Below are 26,740 nucleotides of genomic sequence, written 5' to 3' on the forward strand. Positions count from 1 at the left end.
AGGGAAAAGGAGACATCTTAATGAAATGAGAGCTGCAAACAGCAAAAAGAGATAGAGGATAGAAGATACCCATTCAGAATACACTTGTGAGCTTCCACCTCTCTCCATATTGAGGACACTTTGGAAATGCCTCCTTGCCCTCTCTTCTGGCTGTACAAAAAGGGCAGGTTTGGTCATGTCCTCAGAACCGCTCCAGATACTCGTGGACCTCACTGAGGGCTCAGCTCAGATGTTTAATGTTGAAGCCAATGTGACCCAGTGAGTCTCCCTGAAGGCAAATCTACATGCGGCACCTAAAATCTGCTTCACCCCTCCACTACCTGCGATGACTGAGTGTTGTCACAGTCTCCCACAATGAACAATAAAGGTTGATGCAGTGTATCCATTCCTCCACACCCAGCAATAATATACCTAAAGGTAGTCTCAATTTTAATGATATTCATAGGTCTCAGCCTCATCATGGATCATCTTAGTGCTCCTGGCATCCTCTTTGGCTTCAGTGCCAAGAACAGTGACTCAAATGCCTACTGGGCAAAAGATTTCACCTTTCCTGTTGCATCTCTGGCAACAGCGGCGAAAAACATCCCACAACTGCACCAGATCATATCAACTATAAAAATACGTTGTTCAAAAACCTCAAAGAGAAGAGGAAGAAAAGAAAACAACCAGAAGCTAAAGCTAGTGCCTCACGACCAGAAAAAAAGAAAGCCTCTTGCTGTTCAGGTACAGTAGATCGGAAGTAAGAACTCCTAGCTCAAGGGACAGGACCTTCTGGGAGGAAAAAAAGAAATAATTACACAATTCTGTAAATATCCACCATGATGTTGTGGTTTAGCCCGGCTGGCAGCCAAACACCACACAGCCGTTCGCTCACCCTCCCCCCTCCCTCTCCGGGATGGGGGAGAGAAACGGGAAAGTGAAGCCTGTGAGTTGAGATAAGGACAGTTTATTAAGACAGGGAAAATAATAACAATAACAATAATAATAATAATAATAATAATAATAATAATAGTAATAATGTGTACAAAGTGATGCACAATGCAATTGCTCACCACCCGTTGACCGATGCCCAGCCTATCCCCGAGCAGCCGGCCCCCCCACCCCGGCTAGCCACCCCTATATATTGTTCAGCATGACGTCAGATGGTATGGAATACCCCTTTGGCCAGTTTGGGTCAGCTGTCCTGGGTCTGTCCCCTCCCAGCTCCTGCTGCACCCCCAGCCTGCTCGCTAGCAGGACAGAGCGAGAAGCTGAAAAGTCCTTGGCTTGGTGTAAGCATTGCTCTACAACAATTAAAACATCGGCATGTTATCAGCGCTCTTCTCATCCTAATCCAAAACATAGCACCCTGCCAGCTACTAGGAGGAAAATTAACTCTGTCCTACCTGAAACCAGGACACATGACCATAACCTCTTTAGAAGAATCCACTAAGGACATCACAAGCATAGCAGCGTGCATATGAACAGCATGTGTATCTGTCAAACACACCAGCTACCAGGTTAGCAAATTATTCTTTGTTCCACATGAAGATAAAAGCCTACTCATTACGTACAAGCACTCTCATTCAGCACAAAAATCAGCCTCTGTAGTCAGCTCCTCATCTTCTGACAAACACAGTTTGTTACACAAATCAATTTGTATTCTTCAAGTGTGAATAGCAGGTCCTCCATTATGCACAGCTCCCCTCAATCAAGTTCTCTGGCTGTTCTTCACATACATAGTGCTGAAAAATCCTGCTCCCAATTCACGATTTTTTAGCATGCACTTACTAAATATGCCAGAGTGCAATTTAAATCATGGTGTATTTATGATTAATATTATACTATTAATGCTGTCCCTATCTGAAAGGGAAGTATCCACATTCTCGACATACTGCATGCCTTTCCGTTGCACCTTGTGTGTCCGTCCTGATCTCTGCTGACTAAACTCGGGAGGCTATGGATAACCAAGGTGCTTGGCTTCAGTCCAGCATTTAAATTTCAGTGCCAGGTTTCCTGGAGGAAAAATTCTTTGTCCATAAATAACCCAATAAATAGGTTATTTTTAATCAGCTGGTATTCGCAGGCCATTAAGATGCAACAAGCAGTCTCAGACACTTTCTGTATGTTGTTTCTGATGCAGAGAATGTATTGGAAAAGTGAGAGAATATCATTAAAGGTTAATTACAAGCAACTTAAAGGTTATTTTTGCATATCTCACCTCCTGGACAAAGGATGCTTCTTCATTACCATACCAGAATATAAATTAAGTTGTAAACCATTTAAAATGTGACATAGATTTTGTTACTTTTTAAAAACAGTACAAATATCAGCTTCCTTGGCCCTTCTGCAGTCTTTACACATTACATAGACAAGGGTATCTCCGAAGTAGTACCATAATGGCAATTAAACCCTCTCTACTTCTTGATACCCTTCAACCTTGAAGCACAAAGTACATAAAATATCAGATAGTCTGGTTCTGGCCACTAGCAGCACAAGACAACGCACCTTTTACTGCATTTTTAATCTTTCTTTCACTCTGAGCGGGACAAAAGCAGCTACTATCTCATTCAGCTCATAGTCCATTAAGCCCAGATCTCACTATCCAACAGGAGAACTCACTCGTACCGAGCAGCCTTTGAAACCCTGAACAACCTCCTGCTCCCCATCATATTTGATCTAGAAATAATCAGGGCCTGGACAAATTCCAAATGCCAGTTTTGTCCCAAAAGTAACGCTACATGTTTTTGTGGACCTCATCTATCGATGGGAAAAGCATACCAAGCCTGGCTAAAGAAAGACAGTAGTTTGCTGAATAATTTAATCACTATATTATCAGATAATTGCTTTTTCTGATGATTCTACATTTTTTAGGGTTCTCTCTCTCTACAGCAGGAGGGGCAATGCCGCAGAACTCCCTCCTGATCCCCACGTGAAGAGGGGCAGCGGGGAGGGGAGGAGATGCCCCCGCGCAGGGATAGACAGGCCCAGGGCACCACTGCAGAGCAAGCAGCTTTGAAATGCGGCGGAGTAGGAGCCTGACCACTGCAGAGAGATAAGAGGTGGAAGGAGGCCACCTTCAGCATCCACGACAATTGAATCCTGTCCTTAGAGCGTACATGAATATCTCACCTTACTTCTAAGTCTGCCAGCATTGTCCTTCACAGTGATGCCACTCTCCTGCGTTGCTGGTTAAATATTAAGCGTAACAAGCTCTCCAGTAGCACCAGCTTTAACCTGCTGTCCTGGCTGAATAATTTCATGTGAACGAAATACTTGAAGACAATGAACAGATCTGGGCCAGGCATCCTGACGGTACCAACAATTCTGCTATTAGGTCCTTTTAAAACAAAAGGAATGGGCTGTTGAAAAAATTAATTATTGGCTTCTCAACTCCCTGGGACCACAGGGGCTAAAAACCTGTATGAATCAATGCCTAGTAAAACCATCCCCATACGGTTTATCCTCTTCAGGGAGGAAAAAAGAAAAAAAGAAAAGAAAAGAAAAAAAGAGTAGGAAATACTGAGAGCATTATGAGTTGAGAGTCATGAAATCTTTAAAGTGTAAAAAGCGATGTGCCATATTTAGCAGGGATTATGTCAAGCAGCATCCCAAGCTAGAAAAAGCTGACAGCTCACACATTTCCTTTGATGGAGGAAAAATAGGTCATATGAGACCCCAAACATGTAAACAGAATTTCCAACAACATAAGCTGAAAACCCAGAATTTCAGCATCATGCATGGGTATGGTTGCTAGTTCTATGTACGAGCTGCATGAGAAACTGAGGACCCTTAAAGCATGCCTTAGACATCTAAAATGAGCTCTTGAGTATTTTTATTTGTGCTCACCAGAACTGGAGATCAGCGGATCCTCTGGAATCAATCACAAATTCTGTGCTGTTGTCTTTTCACAGCCTCCAGCTAACACGTGCTTCACCTTGCTGCGCAGCCTTAAGCCTCATGAGCCACCTTTCGTTTCAGAAGTCCCAAAACAACCTGGTGGCAGCAGGTTCTCAAGGTTTCTCACGCATAATGTCGCAGAAACCCCGTTCTGCAGCAAAAAATACGCCAGCATGGCACTTCTTCAGGTCTGAGCAGAAATGAAAATCTTGAAAACTACTTTTGGAGCTTCTTACTAACTGCATCAAGTTTCAATATCAGGAAATTCCAGGGCTTTTCTTCAACAGCTCAATCAAGAGCTATCAAAAATAGGTACTAAATTGCTACGAATGCTACTGTCTCTTATTACCGAGTTGAAATACCAGGGAGAATTATAGCTACACTCTTGATGTGAACTAGCAGCCAACTAGGTTGAGTTTAAAAGGGTAAATCCCTTATGCATCTGTGCAGCCCCGGACCTCATGCCTCCTTCAAAATGCTGCAGTTGCAGGCAGTGAAAGCAACCAAGTTGAGAACTATGCAGTTAATACCTGGGAGGAACAGTGGCAGCTATTTTGTGTAAGGGGTTGTGGATCCCAGATATTTTAAATATTTCTTGAGTTTTGAGATTTTTATAATAAACATACATCAAAAAATATATACAAAACATGCTCCCCCCCTTTATAAATAACTGAGTAATTTCACTGAGAAAACTACAACAAATACCCAATACAGCACAATGGCTTCAGCACAAAGCACACTGGAGAGCTGGCTTGCAAGGTAATGACCTAACAGTAAATTAATTCTAAAGCACAATTGTTTTCAATCTTCATTTAAAACCAACCTTAGTTAATCTCACTTTAATGACATAGGAAATGGAAATTCCCTTAATAAAATAAGTTATGAATATTTATTACCCTATTTTTTTACCTGAAAATTGAATAATTCAATTAACTTTATTATTAATTATTTAATACAAAATTAATATACTGCAAAATTCTAACTTATCTTTAGAAGCTCCTGGCAATTTCTGATTAAAATGGCTATTGCAGATATAATGTAATTATGATATATGTATGTACATATATACGTATGTACATATATATATATATAAAATAGATCATATAGTCCAACAGGACTCTCACTAAACCATGTTTAAACCCTGAACAACCTCCTGCTCCCCATAATACGCATGTGCACACAAACACAAAGCACAGCACTGGATATGGGCAAGCAGAGGAATACAGCCTCTGTCAAACGTAGGGATATGACCAGGAAAACACAACCAGAAGCTGAAACACGGGTACGGTCTGGCAGTGAGAGCTAACGGGTTCATAAACCACATTTCTCACCAAGTTGCCCAAGCTCCACAACTCCTCTGAGACTTTGGAAACACGTTATAAACTTTTTGTTGTTTTTAAGCCCAGTACCAAAGCCGTAGCTGAGGAGCTCCCAGAAGCAGCTCCCTGACCTGGAACACGGACGAGCAAGGGACAGGGCGCGCTGCAGGACACGGGGCAGGGGGAGGCCCGGCAGCACCAGCGGACACCCCGCGTGCTGCCCCTCAAGGGGAGCAGGGCTGATCCTGCCCCCAGCAACTCCCCTGCTGCAGGCCACCAGCTGGTTTGTGCCCACCCTTACCTGAGTGCCACGAGGATCCGGCATGGCAGCAAGCCTCTGCTGCTGCCGTACTGCACGCCGGGCAGTGGCTGCATTGCTTTTCACTTGTACATCCCTTCAGGCATTCTTGCTGAAGCAGTTATTTTATTACATTATCCTGCCATGCTCCCTCTAAATCTCATTGTGGATGGGTCCCTTCCACTTCAGCCTAGGTACAAGCCCATATTTAACATAAAAAATTGGATTTCAAAGGAAATTTCAAAACTCCGTGGCCAGCAAAAATCACTAAAAATAATAGAGGAAAACAATTATTGTTTTGAGTGCATTTCAGTCAGCAAAAGTGATTTCTAACCAGTCTAATGTAATCTGCATCTCCTGTTTTAGCGACCAGCGTCAGCTAAAGCTGAGGTGACTAAGTGGCAGAGCAGTCCTTTCCCGAGACACTACAGGAGTGACAAAAGAAAGTTGGGTTCCTGATTTTTCTGGGTCTTGCTCTGCTTGGAATGTCACTGGGACTTGAGCGGGGCGCAGCTTCCCTGAAGTCGTGGCTTACCACAGAGCATGGGAGTTATCATCTGCAATTTCCCATAAAATCAGAAATACCAGACCTTTCCTCCCTGACCTCGTCCTTCGCCCAGCACACAACCACCTTGCACAGTACAGGCCTCCCGCTCTCCAGCCTAGAGCGCCTGTAAAGGCAGGAGCGGGATTTCGGTCCTTCATGAGCTCAGGCTTGGGGCCACCTCTCAGTGTCACCTAAACTGGTGCCCAGTGCTGTTTCCACTCTCCCTCTGCCCTTTCCCCTTCAATGCCAGCTTCTGCCGGGCCTTATTCTGCAGCCGCAACGAGCTCTTTCCCACGCATTTTCCCTTGGGCTCAAATCATAGCACACATCTTGTCTGGTTTTCATCTTGTTTGTGTTTCCTCCAAAAACAAAGGCGCCGCTCCTACTCCAGTCCCACACGTTTTATCCTCCTTCAGCACCAGCATGTTCTCATCCATGGAGTCATCCCCTGAGAAGGATTCCAAGCGGTAACACGGGGCTCAAGCGCACCTCTGAACCCACACGTGCCACGGAGTTTTGCTCAGTGCCTCGCTGCTCCAACCAGCTCGGTGACCTTGAGGTGCTGGCAGATGACAGCACAGCCCTCGCCCCTCTCAGCAAACAAAGAGCACTAATGGGTGAGACAAACCCTTCCCATTCCTAGCCAGACGCTGCAAATGGAGGTCAGCCTCTTTTGTTGCTGTTGTGATGAACTGGATCCTGACAACTTTGTGATTTATTAGGTCAGAATTTATCAGTAGGAAACGCTGTACAGCCTACTGTCCTTGTCTATTAAATGAAAAGCAACGCTTGTTTTCCTTAAGCCAGGAGAGAGAAATTAAAATGCTAAAAATAACCCAGTAGGTAGCAGAAGTACGACTAAATTACCACAAATAGATACTGACAGTATATGCAAATTGCTATTGATTTGTATGAGTATACTGCAACTGAACTTTTTTTAGTTCTAGAAATTTTAATCATTGCCAAGTCTCACTGCCTAAAAATGGCATTTGGTTTCTTTCAGGGCTGAAAATCTGCATCTGGGAATTTCCCCAGCCACTTCACATATTAGTACAAATGATAGCTTATCGCAGTGTCAGCTTCTTGAAACACTTCCCGAGAAACATCTATCTTCCAGGCTTTGCGAGCAGCACAGCAGAAGTTTTTCGCTTACCCTCTGCCTGCCGACATCTAAGTCCGCTCCCACCCCCAACGAGGTGGCAAAGCAGGCGGCAGGACGCACGGAAACGCACCCCAGCAAGTGACTGAACGTTTCAGTTTTCCAAAAATCTGTTTTGGCCTTGTTTTAAGCACATATTTTATCTCCAGCTTTCTCTGTTACAGTCACATTTCAGCAATATGTGCTGGACCCCACCAGATGACCACTAAAATGTTGTATTTTAATGGTATCGCTGGACCCGCTGTTACTCACGCACCCATGCCCACCCGAGCACCACCCGCTTGATGGCAATTGTCCCCGCAGAGATCTGGAGGTACCTAACGGGGTCTGGACACACCGCACATCCCAGGGCATGGCCAAACCGCAAACAATGCGCCTCAGCTCCTGCTATGGGGTACAACATGGCTGATCCAGAGATGGGTCACGCAGTACAAATTCTAAATGCAGTGCTGGAAGAGGCAAGCACAGGAATCAGGACAATAATAACCATCAGTTGGAGGAAAAAATACGACTTCACTCTTAATATCTGATAACCGAATACTCAAGACTACATGAAACTTATTTTTCAGAGCACTAGAAGCTCACCATTTCTGAGCATTGTGTATAAGGCTGAAACACCCAAACGCCATTCCCAGTTGAAATACTAACCTTGCAGCTTATGGCCATTGCTAAATCTTTAGTTGTCTGTGCCTTACTTGTGAAATACAGGTGAAAATACATTAGATAGTACAAATATTTTTAAAATACTCTAAAATGTAAAACAAACTTCTAAACTATAGGAGATACTTAGAAGTAAATAAGCAAGGTATCTTCATGTAACAGAACTTCCTAGACTAAGAGAGTCAGCTTTGTCATTGAAATTCCAATGAAAATAATGATTAAATTTTACTTGATATATAAATATCAATCTACTTATTTATTTATTTATTTTAATGATTTGCATTTAAACTTGGAAATGGCAGAAATTTCAGTATTGCTGCATTAGCAAAAAAGCTCCACCAATTCACACTGATGACTGGAATACCCATTGCAGATCATCTGGCAAATTATCAAGTAACCAAACACCATTACAAGGAAACATCAAGGTCGATGTGTTGTGAGAGATACTGTTAATTTATGTTGATAAAATGGAGAGCTCGAAAGACAGTTTTAATAATATTTCAGTATACTTATTAGCATGTTTTATCAACTAGAGTCATTCAGCAAGAAGTTTCATAAAAAAGCAGTATTAAAGACCGTTAAAGTTTTCTTGTAGCTCCTTAAATGTCAACACAATGGCATTATAAGAAGGGTCCTCCTCCATCCATGACCAAAACAGTATCTGACTGGTACTGCATTTGAAACACTGAAGCTTCCCTGTGAGAAAGATCAAGACATTCAGCAATTGCAGGCATGCAGGTGTGGCTCAGAACACACTCTTCCCTCTTTTACCAGCCTATGTATTAATTCAGTAATCAGAAATTTCAAAACTTGCTGCCTGGCAGGTCCCACCACATTGAACCAGCCCAGTGAGGGCTCCTTTACTGGATCACAATGAAACCCTATCCTATTCAACGTCCACATATCTTGTTCTGCAATATCCAAATTCTAGGATATGCAACCAAGCATGAGATTGCAATTATCCACATTTACAAGAATCCTAAATAATATCAGGTTATACTCTTAAAACAAAGGTTGAAAGATATTTTTTTAAATGGGCAGACATCCAACAGACAAGTACATTTTTTTGTGCACAGAACGGTAACTTGGCAACTTTCATCTCTCTTTCCACCTAACATAACTGTTCCTGGCCAAGGAAGTCCTATAGCACATCCCCAAAGCACGTGCCTGCCCAGTGCTCTCCTGTGCACACAGCCGCGCAGGCAGCAACCTGGTCCTCAAGTGTTAAGTCCAACAGTTCTCTTAGAGTCAGCTGCAGCAATTCATCTAATACTTATTCCTCAAATCATACTATATATCATTGTATTAAGAAACTCTATAAGTGTCAGTGGTGCAATTCATTTTTATTAATTTTCTGAAATGAAATTAGCAGCACCCACAGCAGCAAACAAGAACAGAGAATGTTCCAGTTCAGCGCAGGATCGATGTCATTAATTCTTTAATACCAAGAGCCCTGATTGTATGAACTCAGCATTTAAGTACTCCAATTAATTATAATAATAAAAGAAAATTTAAAAAAATCAAAACTAACTCAACAATTTCAGAAGGTCCTTGAGCAGCCATCACAACTTTCCTTCTCCTGGGACGTTACTTCTTTCAAGTGTAAACATGCAGGAGGAAGGTATTGTAATATTAATAGGAGAACTATTTTCATGCGTTGCCTTTAGCAAACCAAACTCTTAAAGTCATAAAACACTACTACAAACACATTTATAATCTCTTATCTTTAATGATGCCATGTGTATCCCAACTATTTAATATGCTTTCTGACCACTTAATAGGCTTGTCTGGCAAAGGTTCAGCAAGAATTATTTTGTGTTATTTCTGAAACTTGGATTACCAACCAGGCCAGAAAATAACCTTTTCTAATATTATCATATTACCCGTTATACTGCAGCCAAGAAGTGGAGTGAAACCAAGCATTTACACACTCCAAAGACAAAAAGAAAATGAGACTCACTGCTGTCATCAGCAGGAAAGATCCATTTACAGGTCTACCACTACAGCAGCTTTGGGTCTTGGAGAACCATTTCAGAAGACAAAATGTTTCAAATTTCTTTCCTTCCAGGTGTTACAGACACATTTTGACAATGATAAGCAAAAGCATTACTTAACAAGACCAGAAAAAACACAGAAAAAAAAATGGAAAAAATAATGAGTCCTATTTAATTTGGTGATAAGGGAGCACGAGCAGTAGTCTGCTATTCTAGACCCAGCCATGGCTGAACTGCAAAGCTTAATTTGTGCAAAGCTCCTCAGAGTCAGGCATGGAAATGCACCATGCATCTCCTTCAGCTGCACAACACAGACGTTCCACATGCAGGGGCCACCCAAGCTAAACTGCTCCTGCCAATAAACCTGCCATTTTCAACAAGAAAGAGGTGGATTTGGAATAAGGAGAAAAGAAAGGAAAAAAAAAAAAAAGAAAAAAAAAAAGCAACAATGGAAAGCAAGCAACATTTTTTCTGTTACTGACATGCACTGAAACTTTGTGAGTCTTAACACAGCAGAAATGCCAGGAAAACATCTGTAGTCTAAACTTAATGTATCAGACCCCACGGGGCTGGAGAAGTTAAACGTTTATGGCAGTGAGAAGACTACATGACATTTACTGAATAATAAAGTGCAAACATGTCTGTTAATTTGGCTTTTTGGGATCTCCTCACCGTCAAACACTTAACCCCAACAAGAAAAACACCAAAAATGCAAACAATCCCAGAGAATGCATTTTAAACAGGCGAAGCACAAGGGAAGGCTTTGTGCTTTTTTATTTATTTAAAGTTCGAGGCTGCAGGGAGTATTGTCAAGATAAATAGCCTACAACCTCACTCAGAGTCTTTTAAATCTGTTCATCTGAGGGGATACAATTAAATGTTGAACAATCAGGTTAAAACTTTAACCTGTCAAGATTGCAGCTGTTCTATTTTTAATCAATCTGATTTCATTCAATAAAATGCTCATTAAGTCAATTAATGAGACTTTGGTGTCACAAGCCATCAAGCATGACCGGGAGTTTTTACTTTGTGGCCAATGAATTGATTAGCAAGTCAAGTAATCAGTGGAAATAAGTCAATGTACATTTTCACAGGCTGAATTATTAGCAATCTTACCTTGTTTTAGGGGAAGTTGTTAGCCATTCTTCATGCTTTTCAAATGTTATTAAATAAGCTGCAATTTCCTGAAAAAGAAATGTAGAAAAAAAAAGTTATTTGCATGGCTGTTTTGGAAACTTTATTTATTTATTTTTAAAACACAGAATCCTTCTAAATATCTTCACCTCCAGTAAGGAACCACCATCTCCACAAGCCCAGTTATAGGTCTGCAACTTAAGTTAGTTTTTGAAGACTTATTTGTAGGTTTCCCTATACTTTTGCATTAAAAGTTCTGCAACTTACAGCAAGGACAAGGTATTTCCTTCTGTGAACCAGGATCATGAAATAATGAAGTTGTAGAACAATTTTATGACTAAACGCAAACTCTTTCCTTTTTCCCACTTTGGATCAGTTGCACCACCCTAAAAATGCAGACCCAGACCAGAGGCTGAGGCTACAGTGGTTTGCCTTGTCAATTTGCATATCTACACCACCAAACCCAATCTTAAATACTAACAAAAGATACAAACGAGGAAAATCAACAACATTTTCTAACACAGGCAGGACTCGGGTACCACCAGAACTGGCCCTCAGTGCTCCCGAGAGCCCGGCCTTGCATCAGGAGGCAAAGGGAAGACAGCGAAAACAGGGACACTTTGAGCTAAGCCAGATATTTATAAACAGAACAACATTACTGCAGCTAGGATTACTGAATTATTAATCATTGCCATAAAAAGCCAGTGGGTGCCACCAACCTAAGTCACTGCGGCTGCTCGCAGGAATGGCACAGCCTGTTACCTCCCGACACACCCGTTCGCCCACAGGAAGCCCGGGACGCTCTGGGTGGCCGCGTACCGCCGGTGGTGGAGCTGCCAGGGCCCCAGCCAGGCCGCGCGGACCCCCGGCAGCCCCACCCAGCCGCCCACTGCCCCAAACCGCCCATCCGAGTGGCGCAAGCAGGAGCGGGCAGTAATCTCCTCACGCTGGCCAGGCTGCAGGAGCCCATGACAGAGCCTTCTGCAAGGCCCGGCCTCCAGGCCTCACACGGCACTGGTCCCAGAGTGGCGGCTGCCTCAGGCCCCTGGGCCGCTGGAAACGTGCAGTGGGCCGCAGGAAGGTGTGCTCACCAACATGTAGCACTTCGATTGCTCCCGTCCAAAAACCGACTCCCAGCCAAGCACAGAGTTCCCCTCTCAGAGACCTGGAATAGCAACAGCTACACAGAAAGCCGGCAGAGCTGGCTTCACCGCTCAGCTGCCCCCGATCAGACTCAAAAAGCATTTGTCATTTAGTCACCAGAGCTCCTGTAATAGAAGCATCCACAGGCTGTGCAATCAGGAAGGTAGCATACATGCAAGAAATGGGTTTTCAACCATGAGGTTTTGTTTGTTTGTTGTTTTTTTGTTGTTGTTGTTTTGTTTTAAATAAGAGTTCTATATAAGGGTTTTATCTGTATAGTACCAAAGCTAAAAAAATCCACAATGCTCTCCAACCAGCTGGCCCAAGCATCTGCTAGAGCCACAAAATGCAATTATATTACTCCCAAACGAGACGTAAAAATATCTTGTTTCCAATACTCTTGGTTTTAAGACTCATACTTAATGTCCTCCGGGTATTTCAGTGGTGCCAGATCTCCGTGTTATGTACTTTATTAGAGTTGTGTGAATGTCATATTAATGACTCCTAACCAACATGTTTACACTGCAAATAAATTCTCCCAGAATCCACCGCACTCCTCATTTTACAAACAAGTACTGGTCTACATTTTTAAACAATTACTGTAGAAGCAGATTATCAGAGCAGCACCACTTCTGTGTGAATGAGGAGGAAGAACAGTAGCATAGCTCTGAAAACACCCCTTATTAATTTCCGACTAATTGCCATTTAAAATTCAATATCAAAATAACCCAGCACAACCCTCCCCCCTACAGCAAGATGCCGGTGGCTGGCACAACACCTGCACTCACGATGTCCCCCAAGTGCGTGCCAAACACTGCATTTTTGCAGGAGCTGTAAGTGAATTGAATACAAGTCCTAAAGCTCGGATCATGTATGGCTGAAAGGGTCTAGCTCCCAAAGTCCATGGGCTCTGAAGAGACCTAGCCCACTGCTTCTTGTGAGAGCTGCTGATAGAGCATTGCCTCAAGGCTTTGACACACAGGGTGCGAGTTGTAGGAGTCAACCATTGATTTTACATGTAAATAGCACACACAAACCTGCAACCAACATTCTTCAAAAATACAAAGCGAGATCTGCCTTTTTTTTTTTTTTAAGCTAGTACAATAGTTGCACAGAATTTGCTGTGGTGTGCAATTTTATTGTTAACCAATCCCACATTATGTCCTTGATGAGCTACATTACAATCTGCGTCATCCCGTATCTTAAAGCGGAGACGAGCTTTAAAGATGCTGTGGAGCTACCAACACCTGATGACTAAGATGGAGCTATCTATATATCTTTTCTAATGCAGAAGTCTCACGGAAGCCTGTGGCAGATGGTCTGTATAAGCAGGCATTTAGAGAAACAAATCCCTTTAACACAGAGATGGATTAGACTGATTCACCCTCAAAATCCTGCAAAAATAGGCAGGTTGAGCAGTTCTCAAATTAGCACAGGATCGTGCCTATTCCTACTAAAATTGATTTGCCATAAAGAGAATGAAATAATTTGTAACTCTCATGATAATCAAACCTGGACTGTGGCTGAATAAACTTACTGTCAGCACAGAAAACCAAAAATATTTCAGGCTAAAGAATCTAAGTCTCACCCTAAGACTTGTTTACTTTTTTCTTTCCAGCTGGCCTTTGTACCACATATTTGAAGTCTTCATCCCCAAACTGTCACTGAAGGAATGAACTGCAGCTATGAAATGCTACTGTTTAGAGACAGAACATTTGTTTTCCCTCATCTCCACTCTGCTGACCTGGACTTGCTCAGCAAATTTCAGCAGACAAAAGAATAAGTAGATTTAAAGTCCGCATGATCATCCCACTCAGACTAACACAAGCAGTCAGAGATAAAGAAAAATGGTCACATAAGTGTAACATGTGCAGGAGATATACGGGCAGTTAGTGCTTTTGATAAGTGTGCTTTTTTTTTTCTTCAGGTAGCCAATAAATACGGAAGAAAAGCATCGTCATGCATTTTAGCAAAAAAGCACTTCCTTAAAATATCCAGGGCGTGCTGGACTTGGTCACCAAGTTCCCAGAGCAGAACACGGTAAGAAGCATTTGGAGGCTATTTCATTAAATGCATCATCAAGAAAATTTCCTTCTTTGAAAACTGTATTTCTCACTGCAACTTGTTCTATTCCAACAACAGAAATGGCAAACACAAAGTTGGCTTTGCAATGGAAGGTCTGCCTCAGCTATGCTGCAGAAAATGCATCTGCTTCTTCCAGTCTGCCATTTCCTAATAGACTGAAGACAATGCATTTGCAGTAATTTTTTTAAGAATTGCTGCTGTAAGCACGATTGACCCGCAGAAACATATATGTACATACATGTGGAGTGATGCTTACTGAGATGTTCTGGGAGCTTTTACCCCTACTGTGATAATATGAAAAACAATAGCTCCAATCAGACCCAGAGCTAGATCTTTAAACAATTCAAAATGTATAATTCAATTCTTCTAACAGGATAAAAGAGGGATTCACATCAACTAGGATAGGAGTTCCCAGAGGCTTTCTGCTTAATGATACATTACAGCCTGATTTCCCTCCTGCAGAGGAAATACCTTGGATAACACGGAATATCTAGCTCACAGCAGTGGTATAAATTAACACGTACAGCAAAAAGAACATTCTCCATGTTGCCTTCCGTGCCCTCTGTATTCAGAATTATAAGGGGTCACACACAAATGGGGGAAGCAAAGCAAGATGCATTTAAATGGCAGGAAATACTGCCACAAGCACTTCCGCAGACACCCCTTCACCAAACCCCACAAAGAACTCACCCCGACCTCCCCAGAAGTCACAAGAGCCACCTTCTTCCTTCCATCAGGCACTGCCCTCCTGCGCTCCTGCACTGCTGCTCAGATGCACCCTTCTGCAGCTCTGTCCAAGTCACACACAACCCTCTGGATCCTAGCCCCAAGTGGATCCCATGTCTTCTTCTTAACCTGCATGTGCCCATCTGCAACCCCATCACCCTGTGTGGAACAGTCAGGGTGCCACGTCCTTCACCAGGACTTTGGGGCAGCCCACCATACTGAGAACTGCACTTTCAACTCCAATACAGTTGATATTTTCACAGCTGCAAAGGGAACCGAAACAAGATACACAAAAACAAAATATTGCATTTCAGGAGAGCTTCTGCTAAAATGGCTGAAAGTTATTCCAGTCAAACTACTCCACGCTATGTAGAGAAGAAACAAGCAGAAATTCATATTTACAGTTTGACACCTATGTGCCAACTTCTGTCACTACATAAATAACAAGAATCTGGGAAAATAATATCTTGTCTACCACCTCAAACTGTAGCAGAACTGCAAGAAACAGATGACTCAGTGATGCTGAGTGATACTTGGAGAGAACGCTCATGAAAAAAAGCCAGACAAAAAGAATAGTTTTCTGTGAGAGGCATGAAGTGAGCGGAGCTAACTTATTGCCCTGCAGAGACAAAATACCAGGACATGATTTTTCGGAAGTCTTAAAGCCACAAACACCATGGAAGGAAGGAGCTTCAGCTGAGAGTAGTCGGTACTCTGAAAATCCTTTGTCAAAACCCACAGTGACCAGCCCAAGTTTGGAAATCTTATTCTGAAATACCCTATTCAATATAGGTTTTTGCAATAAATAAATTCTACAGAATTTTTGCTATACACGGATTAGGAAAAAAAGCCTGAAAGGCCCAGAAGAAAGTGGTCAAACTAACACTGATACTTTACCAACAGCTTGAAAGAGATGCTTTTTGAAAGCATGTGGCTGTTTGTGCTTAGCTTTGCAGCACAAGCAGGGCCATTAATGAAGATTCAGTACTCATCAGCTCTGTCCATATACCCCTTTATGGCACTAACAGCATTTTTCCTTTAAAAAAGGGGGAACAAATAGATTTGTCACTATAAGGCACAAAGTCATTAAATAATTAAAAACAAAACTATATGCACAATAAAAGCCCTCTGATTAAAAAAACCCTGCATTTTAATGTGTGTTAATTCCCCTAATGATTCACTCTATATGTCCTACAGGGTCAAATCAATGTCTTCACAAAAAATTCAATTAAATCCCATTCATCGTATCTTTCAAACAAGCCTATTGTTTGCTTTTGTCTCCTATCAAATCATTTCTCAGTTGCTTCTTGCCCAAGATTACAAACAAAAGGCAGCATGTCACTAGCAAGGTCAGAAGAGAAAGATCCAGGCTTTGAAAATCCAACTCTGTCTCCTCATCTTTACCATTTAATTATCAAGTCAGCGAAAAAAAAAAAAAGGACACCCAAGTCTGCATAAATACCCAATTGTTCACTTTCTCCCCACGACTGTCCTGTCCACAGCCCATGCCTTGGCCTGGTCGTGCTGGTGAGTCCCTCGAAGACCACAGGATGACTGCAGCCCCAGCATGGGTCGTCGTCATCTTTAATCTCCTCACAGCACAAACAGGGCTCTTCCTAAAGCCCCACCGAAATTCCCCAAGGAAACTTAGAACCAAGCCAGGCAGCCACACAGCTGTGGCTCCGGGTGAGGGCACGGCGGACATCCCGCTGCGACGCCCCTCCTCATGCAGCAGCAATTACCACTTTGGGAATAAAATTAACAGCAGCAAGCAAACTGAGCAAGCATGACGGATACTGGGCCGCTTATTTTTGGAGTCAAAAAGCCTTGCAGATGAGTTTCAATGGTCAGTAAGTGCAAAGACTCATGTTTCTCAGAATAATGAGGCTTTAGAGTCTAAAAAATATCTTACTTTACTTTGGGCAACAGACATTAGGCGGCGCAGTCACCAGGGCACTCGCTCCCTTCGGCCCGAGGTACCGAAGGCGCCAGGCTCCTACGTGGCTGCAGTGCTGAGAAACGCTGAAATACTGAAACCTCCAGTCCCAATCATGCAAATCTAGCTCTATTTCTAACCATGTCTGCTAATTTCGTGGGAACACTAAGAAGGCAGCTTTTTCACTTAAATGCAAGCTTGCAGGACTGAGCTGTATGTTCGCAGTTTATAATGCACTGGTGAGGAAAAAAAGGCTTAATTTGATCAGTTAATGGAAACATCCCATAAAGCAATTAGATAATTTAATGTTAAAATCACACAAGCTATGTTTTATCCTAAATTTGGGCATATAATTCAGAGGTTTAATTTATTCCTTGTTGCTTAGACCAAAAGCAATTTATATAAATGAACATTTATTTTTATTTTGCATTTCTACATTTGTTAGAATTATTAGCTTGAATGCATCAAAGAGCTGCAAGTTGTATAGCAAAGCTAACAGCATTAGGCGGAATATACTTAGGCTATAACGTCTCTAGGTGACTGACACTGAAGAATTTCCCATTGCTCTTTCTCCGGCGTTACCACAGCAGTCTTGTGCAGATGTCACACTAGTAAGCCTAGTGTAAACTGAACAATGTAATTAACTGATCACGTTATAATTTCAAGGTACAGTGCACAAGGCCCAGACTAAAAGGCAGTGGTGGCAGCAGAACTAGAACTGCGCTTTCCAACCACAGCTACGTGACTGCAGCTTCTTGGCTGTTTAAATATTTTAACACAGCAAATAGCAGTCCAGAGCTGCAGTAGACCAGATGACCTGATCTAACCTCCCACGTCCCAGCTACCGAGAAAACAGGAGGTGCCTCCGAGGACAGCGAGCCACCGCACTGCAGGCTGTCAGCATCAGGTGTGGAGCAGCTGGGACAAAACCTCTGAAGATCATTCGTGATGGTGTGCTGCACTCGTACTCGGTACCAACAGGCCTCATGAGATATCTGAGGGCTCATATAAAATAATTTTTTTTAGAAGTCAAATCCTTATGCTTTGTATTAGATGGTTACTTTCCATGTTTACTAACAACACCAGCAAGCATTTGGATGCACCTCATATGGGGGCTACCACTGAATGGAAGCATCCTGCAGCACTTGCAGGACCCTTGGGCTCGCCCCACTCTCATGGGGGCACAGAGCGGAACATGAGGGGCTGTCCCGGTGCTGCAAAATGCTGTACTGAAGGTTTCTCAAGCACAAGTGTTGGAAACTGTGTTGCCCAGTCTCAGAGGACAGGAGGTGCATTCCTGTATCCACGTCAGGCATCAGGACAGCCTCCTTGCAGCTCCACGGCACCTGTGCATGTCCTCACAACATCCATCGTGGGTTTTGTCCTGTACAAGGTCCCTGTACACAAAAATTCATCTTGGTGATTTTCTGCACAAGAAAATGTGTTTGATAACGATGAATGTTGCCTGTCAAGGGGAGCTGTAATTTTGCAAAGTGTTCTGCAGGCCTTCTCTTTGCTCTCAAGTGTTGCTTTTTGTTTGCACCTGCAAACTGGTCAAACCAGGCTTTGCAGCTGGGTATTGACTATGTGCCTTGAGTCTAGAAAACCCCTACAACTCACATTGCGTAGCAGAGGCTTGACAGTATACCCTGCCAACCGGTGGATAAACTCCTTACCCGTCATGCACAGTGTTCATTTGTGTGTCAGTGCCATTGATTTTATACCTACTACCTGCAACTACACTAAAAGACAAATGACTGAACCATTGAAGTGCGCTGTGAAATGGCAGCGGCGATGCTTAACAAGGTTGTGAAAGTTAAAAAAGAAAGGGAAAAACATCTTCCATACTCCATGATGCTTAGCTCCTGTTCTCCTTAACTTCCCCAGGGCTTATCAAGGCATCAAAGAGAATAGTGACTAGCTCCACAGAAGCCGTTCTGCCCATGTTTACCCTTGTGCCATTGATTAGTAAGACATTAAGCACAGGCGCCTGTGACCCTGGGCTACAAAGTACTATCTTAACCTCCAGAAATACCTCACAGGAGAAGGACAAAAGCTGGACGCTTGGCAAGCAGCCCTCACTCTGGAGTGTCATATGGCAGCCATGCATCACTGCCATGCCAGGATCCAGCTCTGAAGAACTGAGAAGGTGCAGCTGCCACAGCTATGCCTAGCCTGGGCACCACAGCTCATCCTCCAGATAGACTTCCTGAACAGGAACAACCACCAGAGAAGACAATGAGAAAACCTCAATTCCCTTTTAAGGCAAAAATGGGGAATGACAACATACTCCTGAGGAACCTCCCCCCTCCTTATCACATGAACCGTCTTGATCCAAGACAATCTCATGTTTAGATTAGCTAGTCTTATTGCACACGGTATCTTGAAAATCATGCATGTTAAAATCTAATAATTAAACCTAAGCCCTAGCAACTTCTGCAAAATCTGTGCTTGTCTTTACGAATGGGAACTAAATAGGACATTTAGCAGAGAATGGACTGATGGGCAGGGATCCAACATAACGGTTTCAAGAGAAGCCCATTACTCATCATGCTTGCAGAAAAGCTGCAGACTTTATTCTGCTCTGAGCTGAAGGATTTGCAGCAAAACAAAGACCTTGTTCAGAAGAAAAAATAAAGAGCTATAAAACACTCTGAGATTTGCAACAAATACCTTCACCTGACAGTAGGCAGCCTAAACCTGAACATCAGCTTGAAGGAGATGCAAGAAAACACTATTCCCTGGGACTGCGCGAGCATCAGGATGAGCTGTACTCTGGCCTCCCACTGATGCTGTTAGACGAAGCATCCCACCCAGCCTGCAGGCTGCCGCTCAGCACCGTGCAGGAGAGCTGCAGCACAGGGCAGTACAGCTGCGGGCTGTGCACAGCACTGTCTGGACATCTCCAAGGGACACCTTTGGCATGAACAACCAGCGTTTCTGCAAGGTGTGAACTAAGGCTCGTGTCAGCCTGGCTTTATGCACTAATAAGGACATGAGCTTGAGCCTGCCACCTTCAGAGACAGCCGGGCTGCAAATGCAGAGGCAGGCATCACCCGACAGAGCCAGCAGGCAATAATCCTGTAGGGCTCTGCTTCTGGCCACACCCAAAATACCATGTGCAGGCACTCCTTTGCTTGAGCTAATTGTTGTTGATGCACTCTGAGTCCAGGCTCCACTTGCTTGAGGAAGTGTTTGAGAGAGAAAAAGACAGAAGGAAACACTGTGTTGGGGACAAAGTTGTTCAGGTAGCATCAGGGAAAGCTCTGACATGGACCCAAGAGGCAGCGGAAGAGAGGAGAACTGTGTAAGAACAAAGGCTCTGAGTGACAACCAGTGGTTTGCACCTGCTTAGCCAGTGCTGAAGTTCGGCATTGCAGCCCAGCGCGCCAGCGTTTAGCCCAGCAAAACCAAGTGGAAACCTGCAGACACCAGGCCCCTGTGCCAGGGGGTCTCCTCAGAGCACCGTGAGGAAGACGGGCGGGCGGCAGAGCCCCCGCACTGCCCTGGAGCGTGGGACTGCGAGTGGCTCCCTGGTGCGTGGCTGATACCAAGCCTGGCATCAGACACCAGCCAAAACTGAAATGGAGAAAAGGTTTCAGCATCATTCATCTGAAAAGCTGGCTCCAGTCCATATAGAGGCAGTGGTACAAACAAATCCTGCTTTTGACAAACAAGTCCTCTGGTCCGTTACGGATGCAGCAGCTGTGCATTGCCAGAGGGCCCAGGTTAAGGTGACCAACGTCCTGCTCTCCAGATTATCCGCATCATCCCTCCTCCTACAGCTGCTATTGCAGCCCTGACTTGCAGAATTCAACACAGAAGCACAGACGCAGCTTTCTCAGCTCTGAAAAGTAGCATCAACCAACTCTGTCGCAGAGGCTCTACCTGCAGGGAATCTGACGCAATTTGAATGCAAGCTCTTTCCCCCTGGCTTGACCTCCCCCGGTTTATATCTTTGCACCTTTAAGTGTATTATCAGTTCCCACCAGGCCTCTGAAAAGAAAAGAAGAGATTGGAACCAAAATACCATTCCCCAGTAGTTGTCCAGTTAGCTTAGGTCATCTATTTTGTCTCAAAATAATAAATAATGAGTTTAAAAACAATATCTGAATTTCAAGTTATTACTCTGTATGAATTATACACATCCAAATTAATAAAACTGAAATATATGCATGTTTTAAGAGAAAGTATGCGAGCTTGTATACATCTCTGAATTTATACCACAGAGCTAATAAAGTTGAGATCTCTTAAGCAAGCACATTTATTCTCTTAGGAAATCTCTATGTCCTCACTGCTACAGAGACAAATTCCAGCTCATAGCTTCTTTATTGTCCTTCCACTCTGAAATGAAAATACAAATTCATGATGATTATGTAGCATCTTCTCAGCTGGGATCAAGCAGTTTTCATTTTCTAGCAGTCCCCATTGTCAAAGCCATTAATATTCTGAATATTACAAATACAAACTGATCTGAAAGCCACACAGAGCAGGCTGTTACTATCTTGTTCAGCATCAATAGAACAAAAAACACAACACAATTTCATTTATCCAGTTGTTTTGCCTAAAATAGAAATAATGTCTAGAAAAGAATTTTGCTTGGTAAGAGAGATTAGAAGCAGGAGAAAAGCAAATAAAGCTTTTGATTAAAGAGCAGAGAAATACAAGTCAAGTTGGCATTAGTTTGACAAATATCTATCAACAACAGAAAACTTTTAAAACAAAATGTTTTATTTCCTCTTGACATTAGTGCTCTCCTTCTTTTCTTGTGTGTCTGTGTGTGTGTGTCTGGAAGTGTTACCCAGTTATGATTTTCTAAAGCAGCAATTTTGATCCATGGTCTCCAAAGTTGAAAATGGGAATAAAACTAAGTATCAATGTAATTTTACTGCATTAGCAATATAAGTCGGAAGTAGACACAATAAAGCTTCCATGGTATTGCATTTTGTCAAGACATAGCAAGCTATGTTGTCAGACAAGAGGTGCATGGTTTTGGTTTTAGAAAGCATGCCATGAATTATCTTCCAAAAAATTCCAGTAAAACTTTATACTCCGTTTATTAAGCTAGATCATTGATAAAGAGGTGTTTCATTACAAAACTGAAAAACGAAGTGAAACAAACAATTTTATCACATAAACCAGTGCATTGAGTTGCATGGAGACGCCTAGTTATGTTGGTGTCTCCACCACAACAAATCATAAGTGCACTGGGTCATTCCTCTTCATCCTGCAGCAGACTGAAATCGCAGAAGCCACATTTGGAAAGTGGGGGACTAAGCCTTTCAAAAATCTGGTAGCAGCTGTTCTAGCTCAGCGAGCCTTTCCTCTTTGTGGACAGCGCATGCTGCGAGCCACAGCCTTCAGCGCTGGCTAGCCTGTGGAGGTCTCCTAGGGGCTTAGGCCTCCTGCCCTCTGCGGTGAGATCCAAGATGCTTTTTTCTTCCCTCAAAAGTCCAGCCAAATCAGAAGTGGTGATGTTTAGGAGTAAGGGATGTTTGCTTTGCAAAGCAACTTCTAGCCAATGGCAGAGAACAGAGGGGAGGACGGAGTGCTAAAGGAGATGGATTTGAGACCCCAGCCAGCAGCAACAAGCCCCCAAACCATGCACCAACGTTGACGCTGTGTTACTTACACAGCGCAGCTGCCAAGCAATTACTCTTTCAAGCCCTGCGTTTTATAAGCAAATGGAGGAGGAGTGCAGTGGCCCTGCTCTTCTGCCCTTCCTTTCTATCCTGCTCACAAGATACTTGATTACAAGAGCTAGAATGTCAAAGATTTTGGGTGCCATTCAGTTCCATAGCAGCAATCATACTTGTGCAGGACTTGCTTTAATTGCCCCTTAAAACAAAGGGGAAAGAAATGTGGTGGTGCAACATTACCTCGCTTGATTTCTAACTCAAAGTACCTGAAAGAAAGCTTTCACATTACTAAATTGCCTTTTCCATTGTGACTAAATTAAAGACAAAAATAAATTAAAACTTCATTTAAAATGTATTTTTCTAATTGAGTAAGGGTACACCAACTAATGTTCTATCTAATTAGATAGAAGCTAGATTTTATTATCGATATCTGAAGCTAACTAATTGAAACATTTACAGTCACTGCTGTGCTGAGACATACTCCCATCCCTGGAACGGGAAGGCAGAACAGGCTGGGCTGCTGCCTGCCAACCCCCCACTACTTGTCTTCATCCCCTGTGTAAAGAAAAACTTGTTCTAGCCTCCGTTTCCTCAAACCCCTTGAGTGGAAAAAGATTTGATTTCTAACGAAGTCCCTTCCTCCTCCTGGCTCACAAACACCATCTCCTCGGAGTGGATGCAAATTCCTCCTCTGGGAGCGCTGATCAGTGCCCACCAGCGTGTCCGGCCTCTGCCCTCGTGCCCCTCGCAGAGGCGCAGGGCCTCCTCCGAAGCCTGGCACGCTGGGGCACTGCTTGGCCTCCAGGCTGCTCCACCCGAGCGGCCTCCCGGTGCCGCTGGGCCTCGGCTGAGCGTCCTCCTGCGGAGCGCCCGGAGCGCTCCCCTCACCGCAGGGCCTCCAGCCGGCGGCCGATCGGGCAGCGCGGCTCCTGGCAGGAGGGACGACACCGGGGAGCGGTGGGTGCAGGACACTGCTGCCTCCACGGCAGCCACAGGTCCCCACGGAAAGAGGAGCCTTTTCCTTATTCCTGGGGCAGTAAGCCGAACCCTGCTTTGAGAGGATCTTAAAGGAGATTTATTTTTCAGAAGCCATTTTAGAGCCTCCACATAGGAGAGAGTGATAAATACGCTGGCTTTCCTGAGTCTCTGCTGCTGCCACACGTCCCCAGGGATGCAGGGAAGCAATAGAGGGAAGGAAAGAAAGCCAGCGGGAGGAACAGCGGGCTGGTTGGCAAGGCCCAGCCCGGCGAGCACGGCACGGCGAGTGCAGCTCCGCGGGGACCAGGCAGCGTGCCCCGGCTGACAGCGCCTGCTCTCGAGAGGCAGCGGTGCTGCTTTGCGGGCCAGCAAACACCATGGCATCGTTGAAGCCAGACCAGCTGGCTGGTTCCCCTAATGGATTAAAAAAGTATTTTTGGCCCAGGGTTCTTATTGTTTTCCCTTGTTTTACGAGGGACATGCGAGATGACCTGCAGTCTGTTAGCTGCTGCCAATTCATTCGCTAAGCTTTGCCCAACAGAAAATACATCCCCAGCCACTGAAAAGTTTAAATCTTGCAGGAGAGGTGTAATCACAGCACTGGGACTGCTAATTGGCACAGTATAAGAATAAAGCCATGTAGTGGAAAATGCATTTGGTTTGGGAGATGTATGCCTTATTTCTTCCAGTTACATGAGACGGCAAGTGGATGGATTTCAAACAGTAGGATGTTTTCATTAATAACAATGTCTTACTAACCATCTGTTAAAGGTCCATACTATTAATTTAACAAAAAAATTGAATAGATTACTCTTACAGTTTTCAATTAAAGTACATGATGTCTTCAAACTGCAACCTTAATTAGACATTATAAGATGACATTTAGAAATCCTGAGCTCTGATTAGCTGATAAAGTCATCTGACTGTGAAGAAGTTTCACAATAATGTCATGGCAGCAAGTACTCAATATGCTGCCGGAATTAGTGTGCATCAAGTTAACATTTGAGCAGCTGAGTTTAACTCTTACACAGACATATAACAGTGAAACAACTGGCAGCCTTAGCACAACAAAAACAGCTTCAAACATGGGCAGACATATCCCCAAGGAAAACTCATGGGAAGAGACAGGAGTGCACAAAAACAGGCCCTCATCCACTCCACAGCCCAGCCGCAACAGGTTCTACGCCTACATCGAAACACTGCCAGAGGGACTGCATGGAAATGCAGAACGTGATGCGTTCAGCTAAAGGTGCCCCACGGCATGCCCATGCAGCACTTTCAGGTATGCCTGCATGTTTCCAGAGCACTGCTGCTAAATGCTTGCAGTCTCTCCACCGCTGCTACAACAGAAGTGCATGAGGAATATTCCCCATGGGACAGGAATGGATCTTCAAACTCAACGCCCCGGCCAGCACCAGCTTTCCCATGCAAGCCCCGGCAGGATGGACCCGGTCGGCACCACGGGGTCCTCCTCGCCACTCCCGCCGTCCCGCCTGGGCAAGGGTGGGCTGCCCCACACATGCTGCAGGATGCAGCCGTGACAGGCCCTTGTTTGAAAAGCGTGGACAGTTTACAGCAATCACGGGTTTACACAATCCAGTTTAGACCATTTTCATAGACCCTTTTCCAACACACAGCCTTATCTGCTGTACTTTTCATTAAAATTTTAAATTGAGAAATTGCTGGAGATGTTTATCACTACAAGGAGAACACTGATTGAGCTGTGCAGGTTTGTAGGGCTCGGCTCGGAATTAAACTAAGTGGACAGGCATTTTCTTTTAGGGCAGCATGGTCAGACCACGAAGTGATTAGCCCCCCTCACTCCCTCTTAAACATTTAAATAGCAAGTGGACAACTTAAATGCTTAATGTTCAAGGCCAGGCCTGGAATGAAGAAACTGGAATAAAATAGGAATTTTCTCTACAAAACATGAAAAGGAGGAAAAGCACCACTCAAGTAAGTTGTGGTTAAAAGTCACTGGGTTGAACGAGATTCGCTCAGCAATTTTACCTGCCAGATGCACGTGCACACTGGTAACAGCAAGCTTAAATATATAATGGGTCTTCACGATAGTATGAATACAATTCTGCACAAATACGTTAGCAATGGTTGTCCTGAGTCACTTGTCTCAGAAGCACAGTTAGTCACAAGTATTAGCAAAATCAGACCTTGAATCAGTCAATGCCTAATAGGATTAAGATAGATTTTATCTTCAATTTAAGTCTTAAATTAAGGGATAGTCAGAAAAACAGAGTGATATTAAATAATGCTCAATCTCCAGTTACTGGAAAACACCCACAGATCATTACATGATTATTTTATTATTATTATTATTCTAAGTGACCTTGGACTAAGCCCTGTGATTTAAAGGAACGTGGGGATTGTCCACTTGCTGTCACTATTCATCTTAGTACTGCAAACCAGATTCCTCTTCAGTAGCCTGGAAGAGCGGCTAAACAACCACGTTTGGCCCCACCTGACTGCCAGAATAAGCACGAAGCGGTTTAATGGCAAGCTCAGGATCTGACCACTGCACATTTCGTGAGATGGTGGCACGTCAGTGAGACGTCCTTCAGGGCACTGCTCACTCCAGTGAACTCGGGGCCAACGAAGGGCTGGGGTACACCCGAACCCCTGACAGCCCTCGGGGGTGCCTGGGCCAAAACCTAGTGAGGAGGTTTTGGGGCTGGAACCCCACACTCCTCCCCAAGGAGTAGCCAGCAAGCATCAGATCTTGGTGCTCAGTACTGCAGCAAGCAAGCCCTGAGCCGACCCAGCTGTCTCACAGGGAGAAACGCAAGGGATCTTCACAGGAAAGACCCCAATGCCGCACTCAATCCAGCGAGCAGTGAGCTTCCTTTCCCCTCCACCTCTCTCAAATTCTTTCCCCGCTAATGGATTTGGGCTATGTGATTAAGCATCTTTTAGTCAGTACCTCGAATTTTTATCATCTTCTTCAACCAAGAAAGACAAATTGAGAATATTTAGCTCTTTTGGCTTTTTCAGTACAACAGCAAAGTTAAATTAAGTTGCACGAGCAGTAACTGAAGTAATACTTCAGGCAGTGTCCGTGTTATTAAATTAATCTTTTTCCCTACTTTATTCAGGTTTAAGTACCACATCATCAGCAAATGCACTAAGTTTAACTTTTTATTTTCTATCTAAATTGGAAGAATTCAAACTCACTTGACTTCCATTTTTTAATGGAAAGCATGAATTTGTTGCAGCTAAGGAAGTGCTTAA

General features: G+C 43.7%; 1 protein-coding gene across 1 annotated transcript in view; it reads right to left on the reverse strand.

Moving 5' to 3' along the window:
- CAMTA1 (calmodulin binding transcription activator 1) overlaps positions 1-26,740 on the reverse strand; it is a 376,374-nt gene that overhangs the window by 262,114 nt on the left and 87,520 nt on the right. Inside the window, exon 4 of the mRNA XM_050714866.1 lies at positions 10,973-11,040. Within this exon, the coding sequence (XP_050570823.1) occupies positions 10,973-11,040 (68 nt within the window). The remainder of the gene's footprint in view (positions 1-10,972; positions 11,041-26,740) is intronic.

Source organism: Cygnus atratus, chromosome 21 (genome assembly GCF_013377495.2).
Source record: "Cygnus atratus isolate AKBS03 ecotype Queensland, Australia chromosome 21, CAtr_DNAZoo_HiC_assembly, whole genome shotgun sequence".
Classification (NCBI taxonomy): Eukaryota; Metazoa; Chordata; class Aves; order Anseriformes; family Anatidae; genus Cygnus; species Cygnus atratus.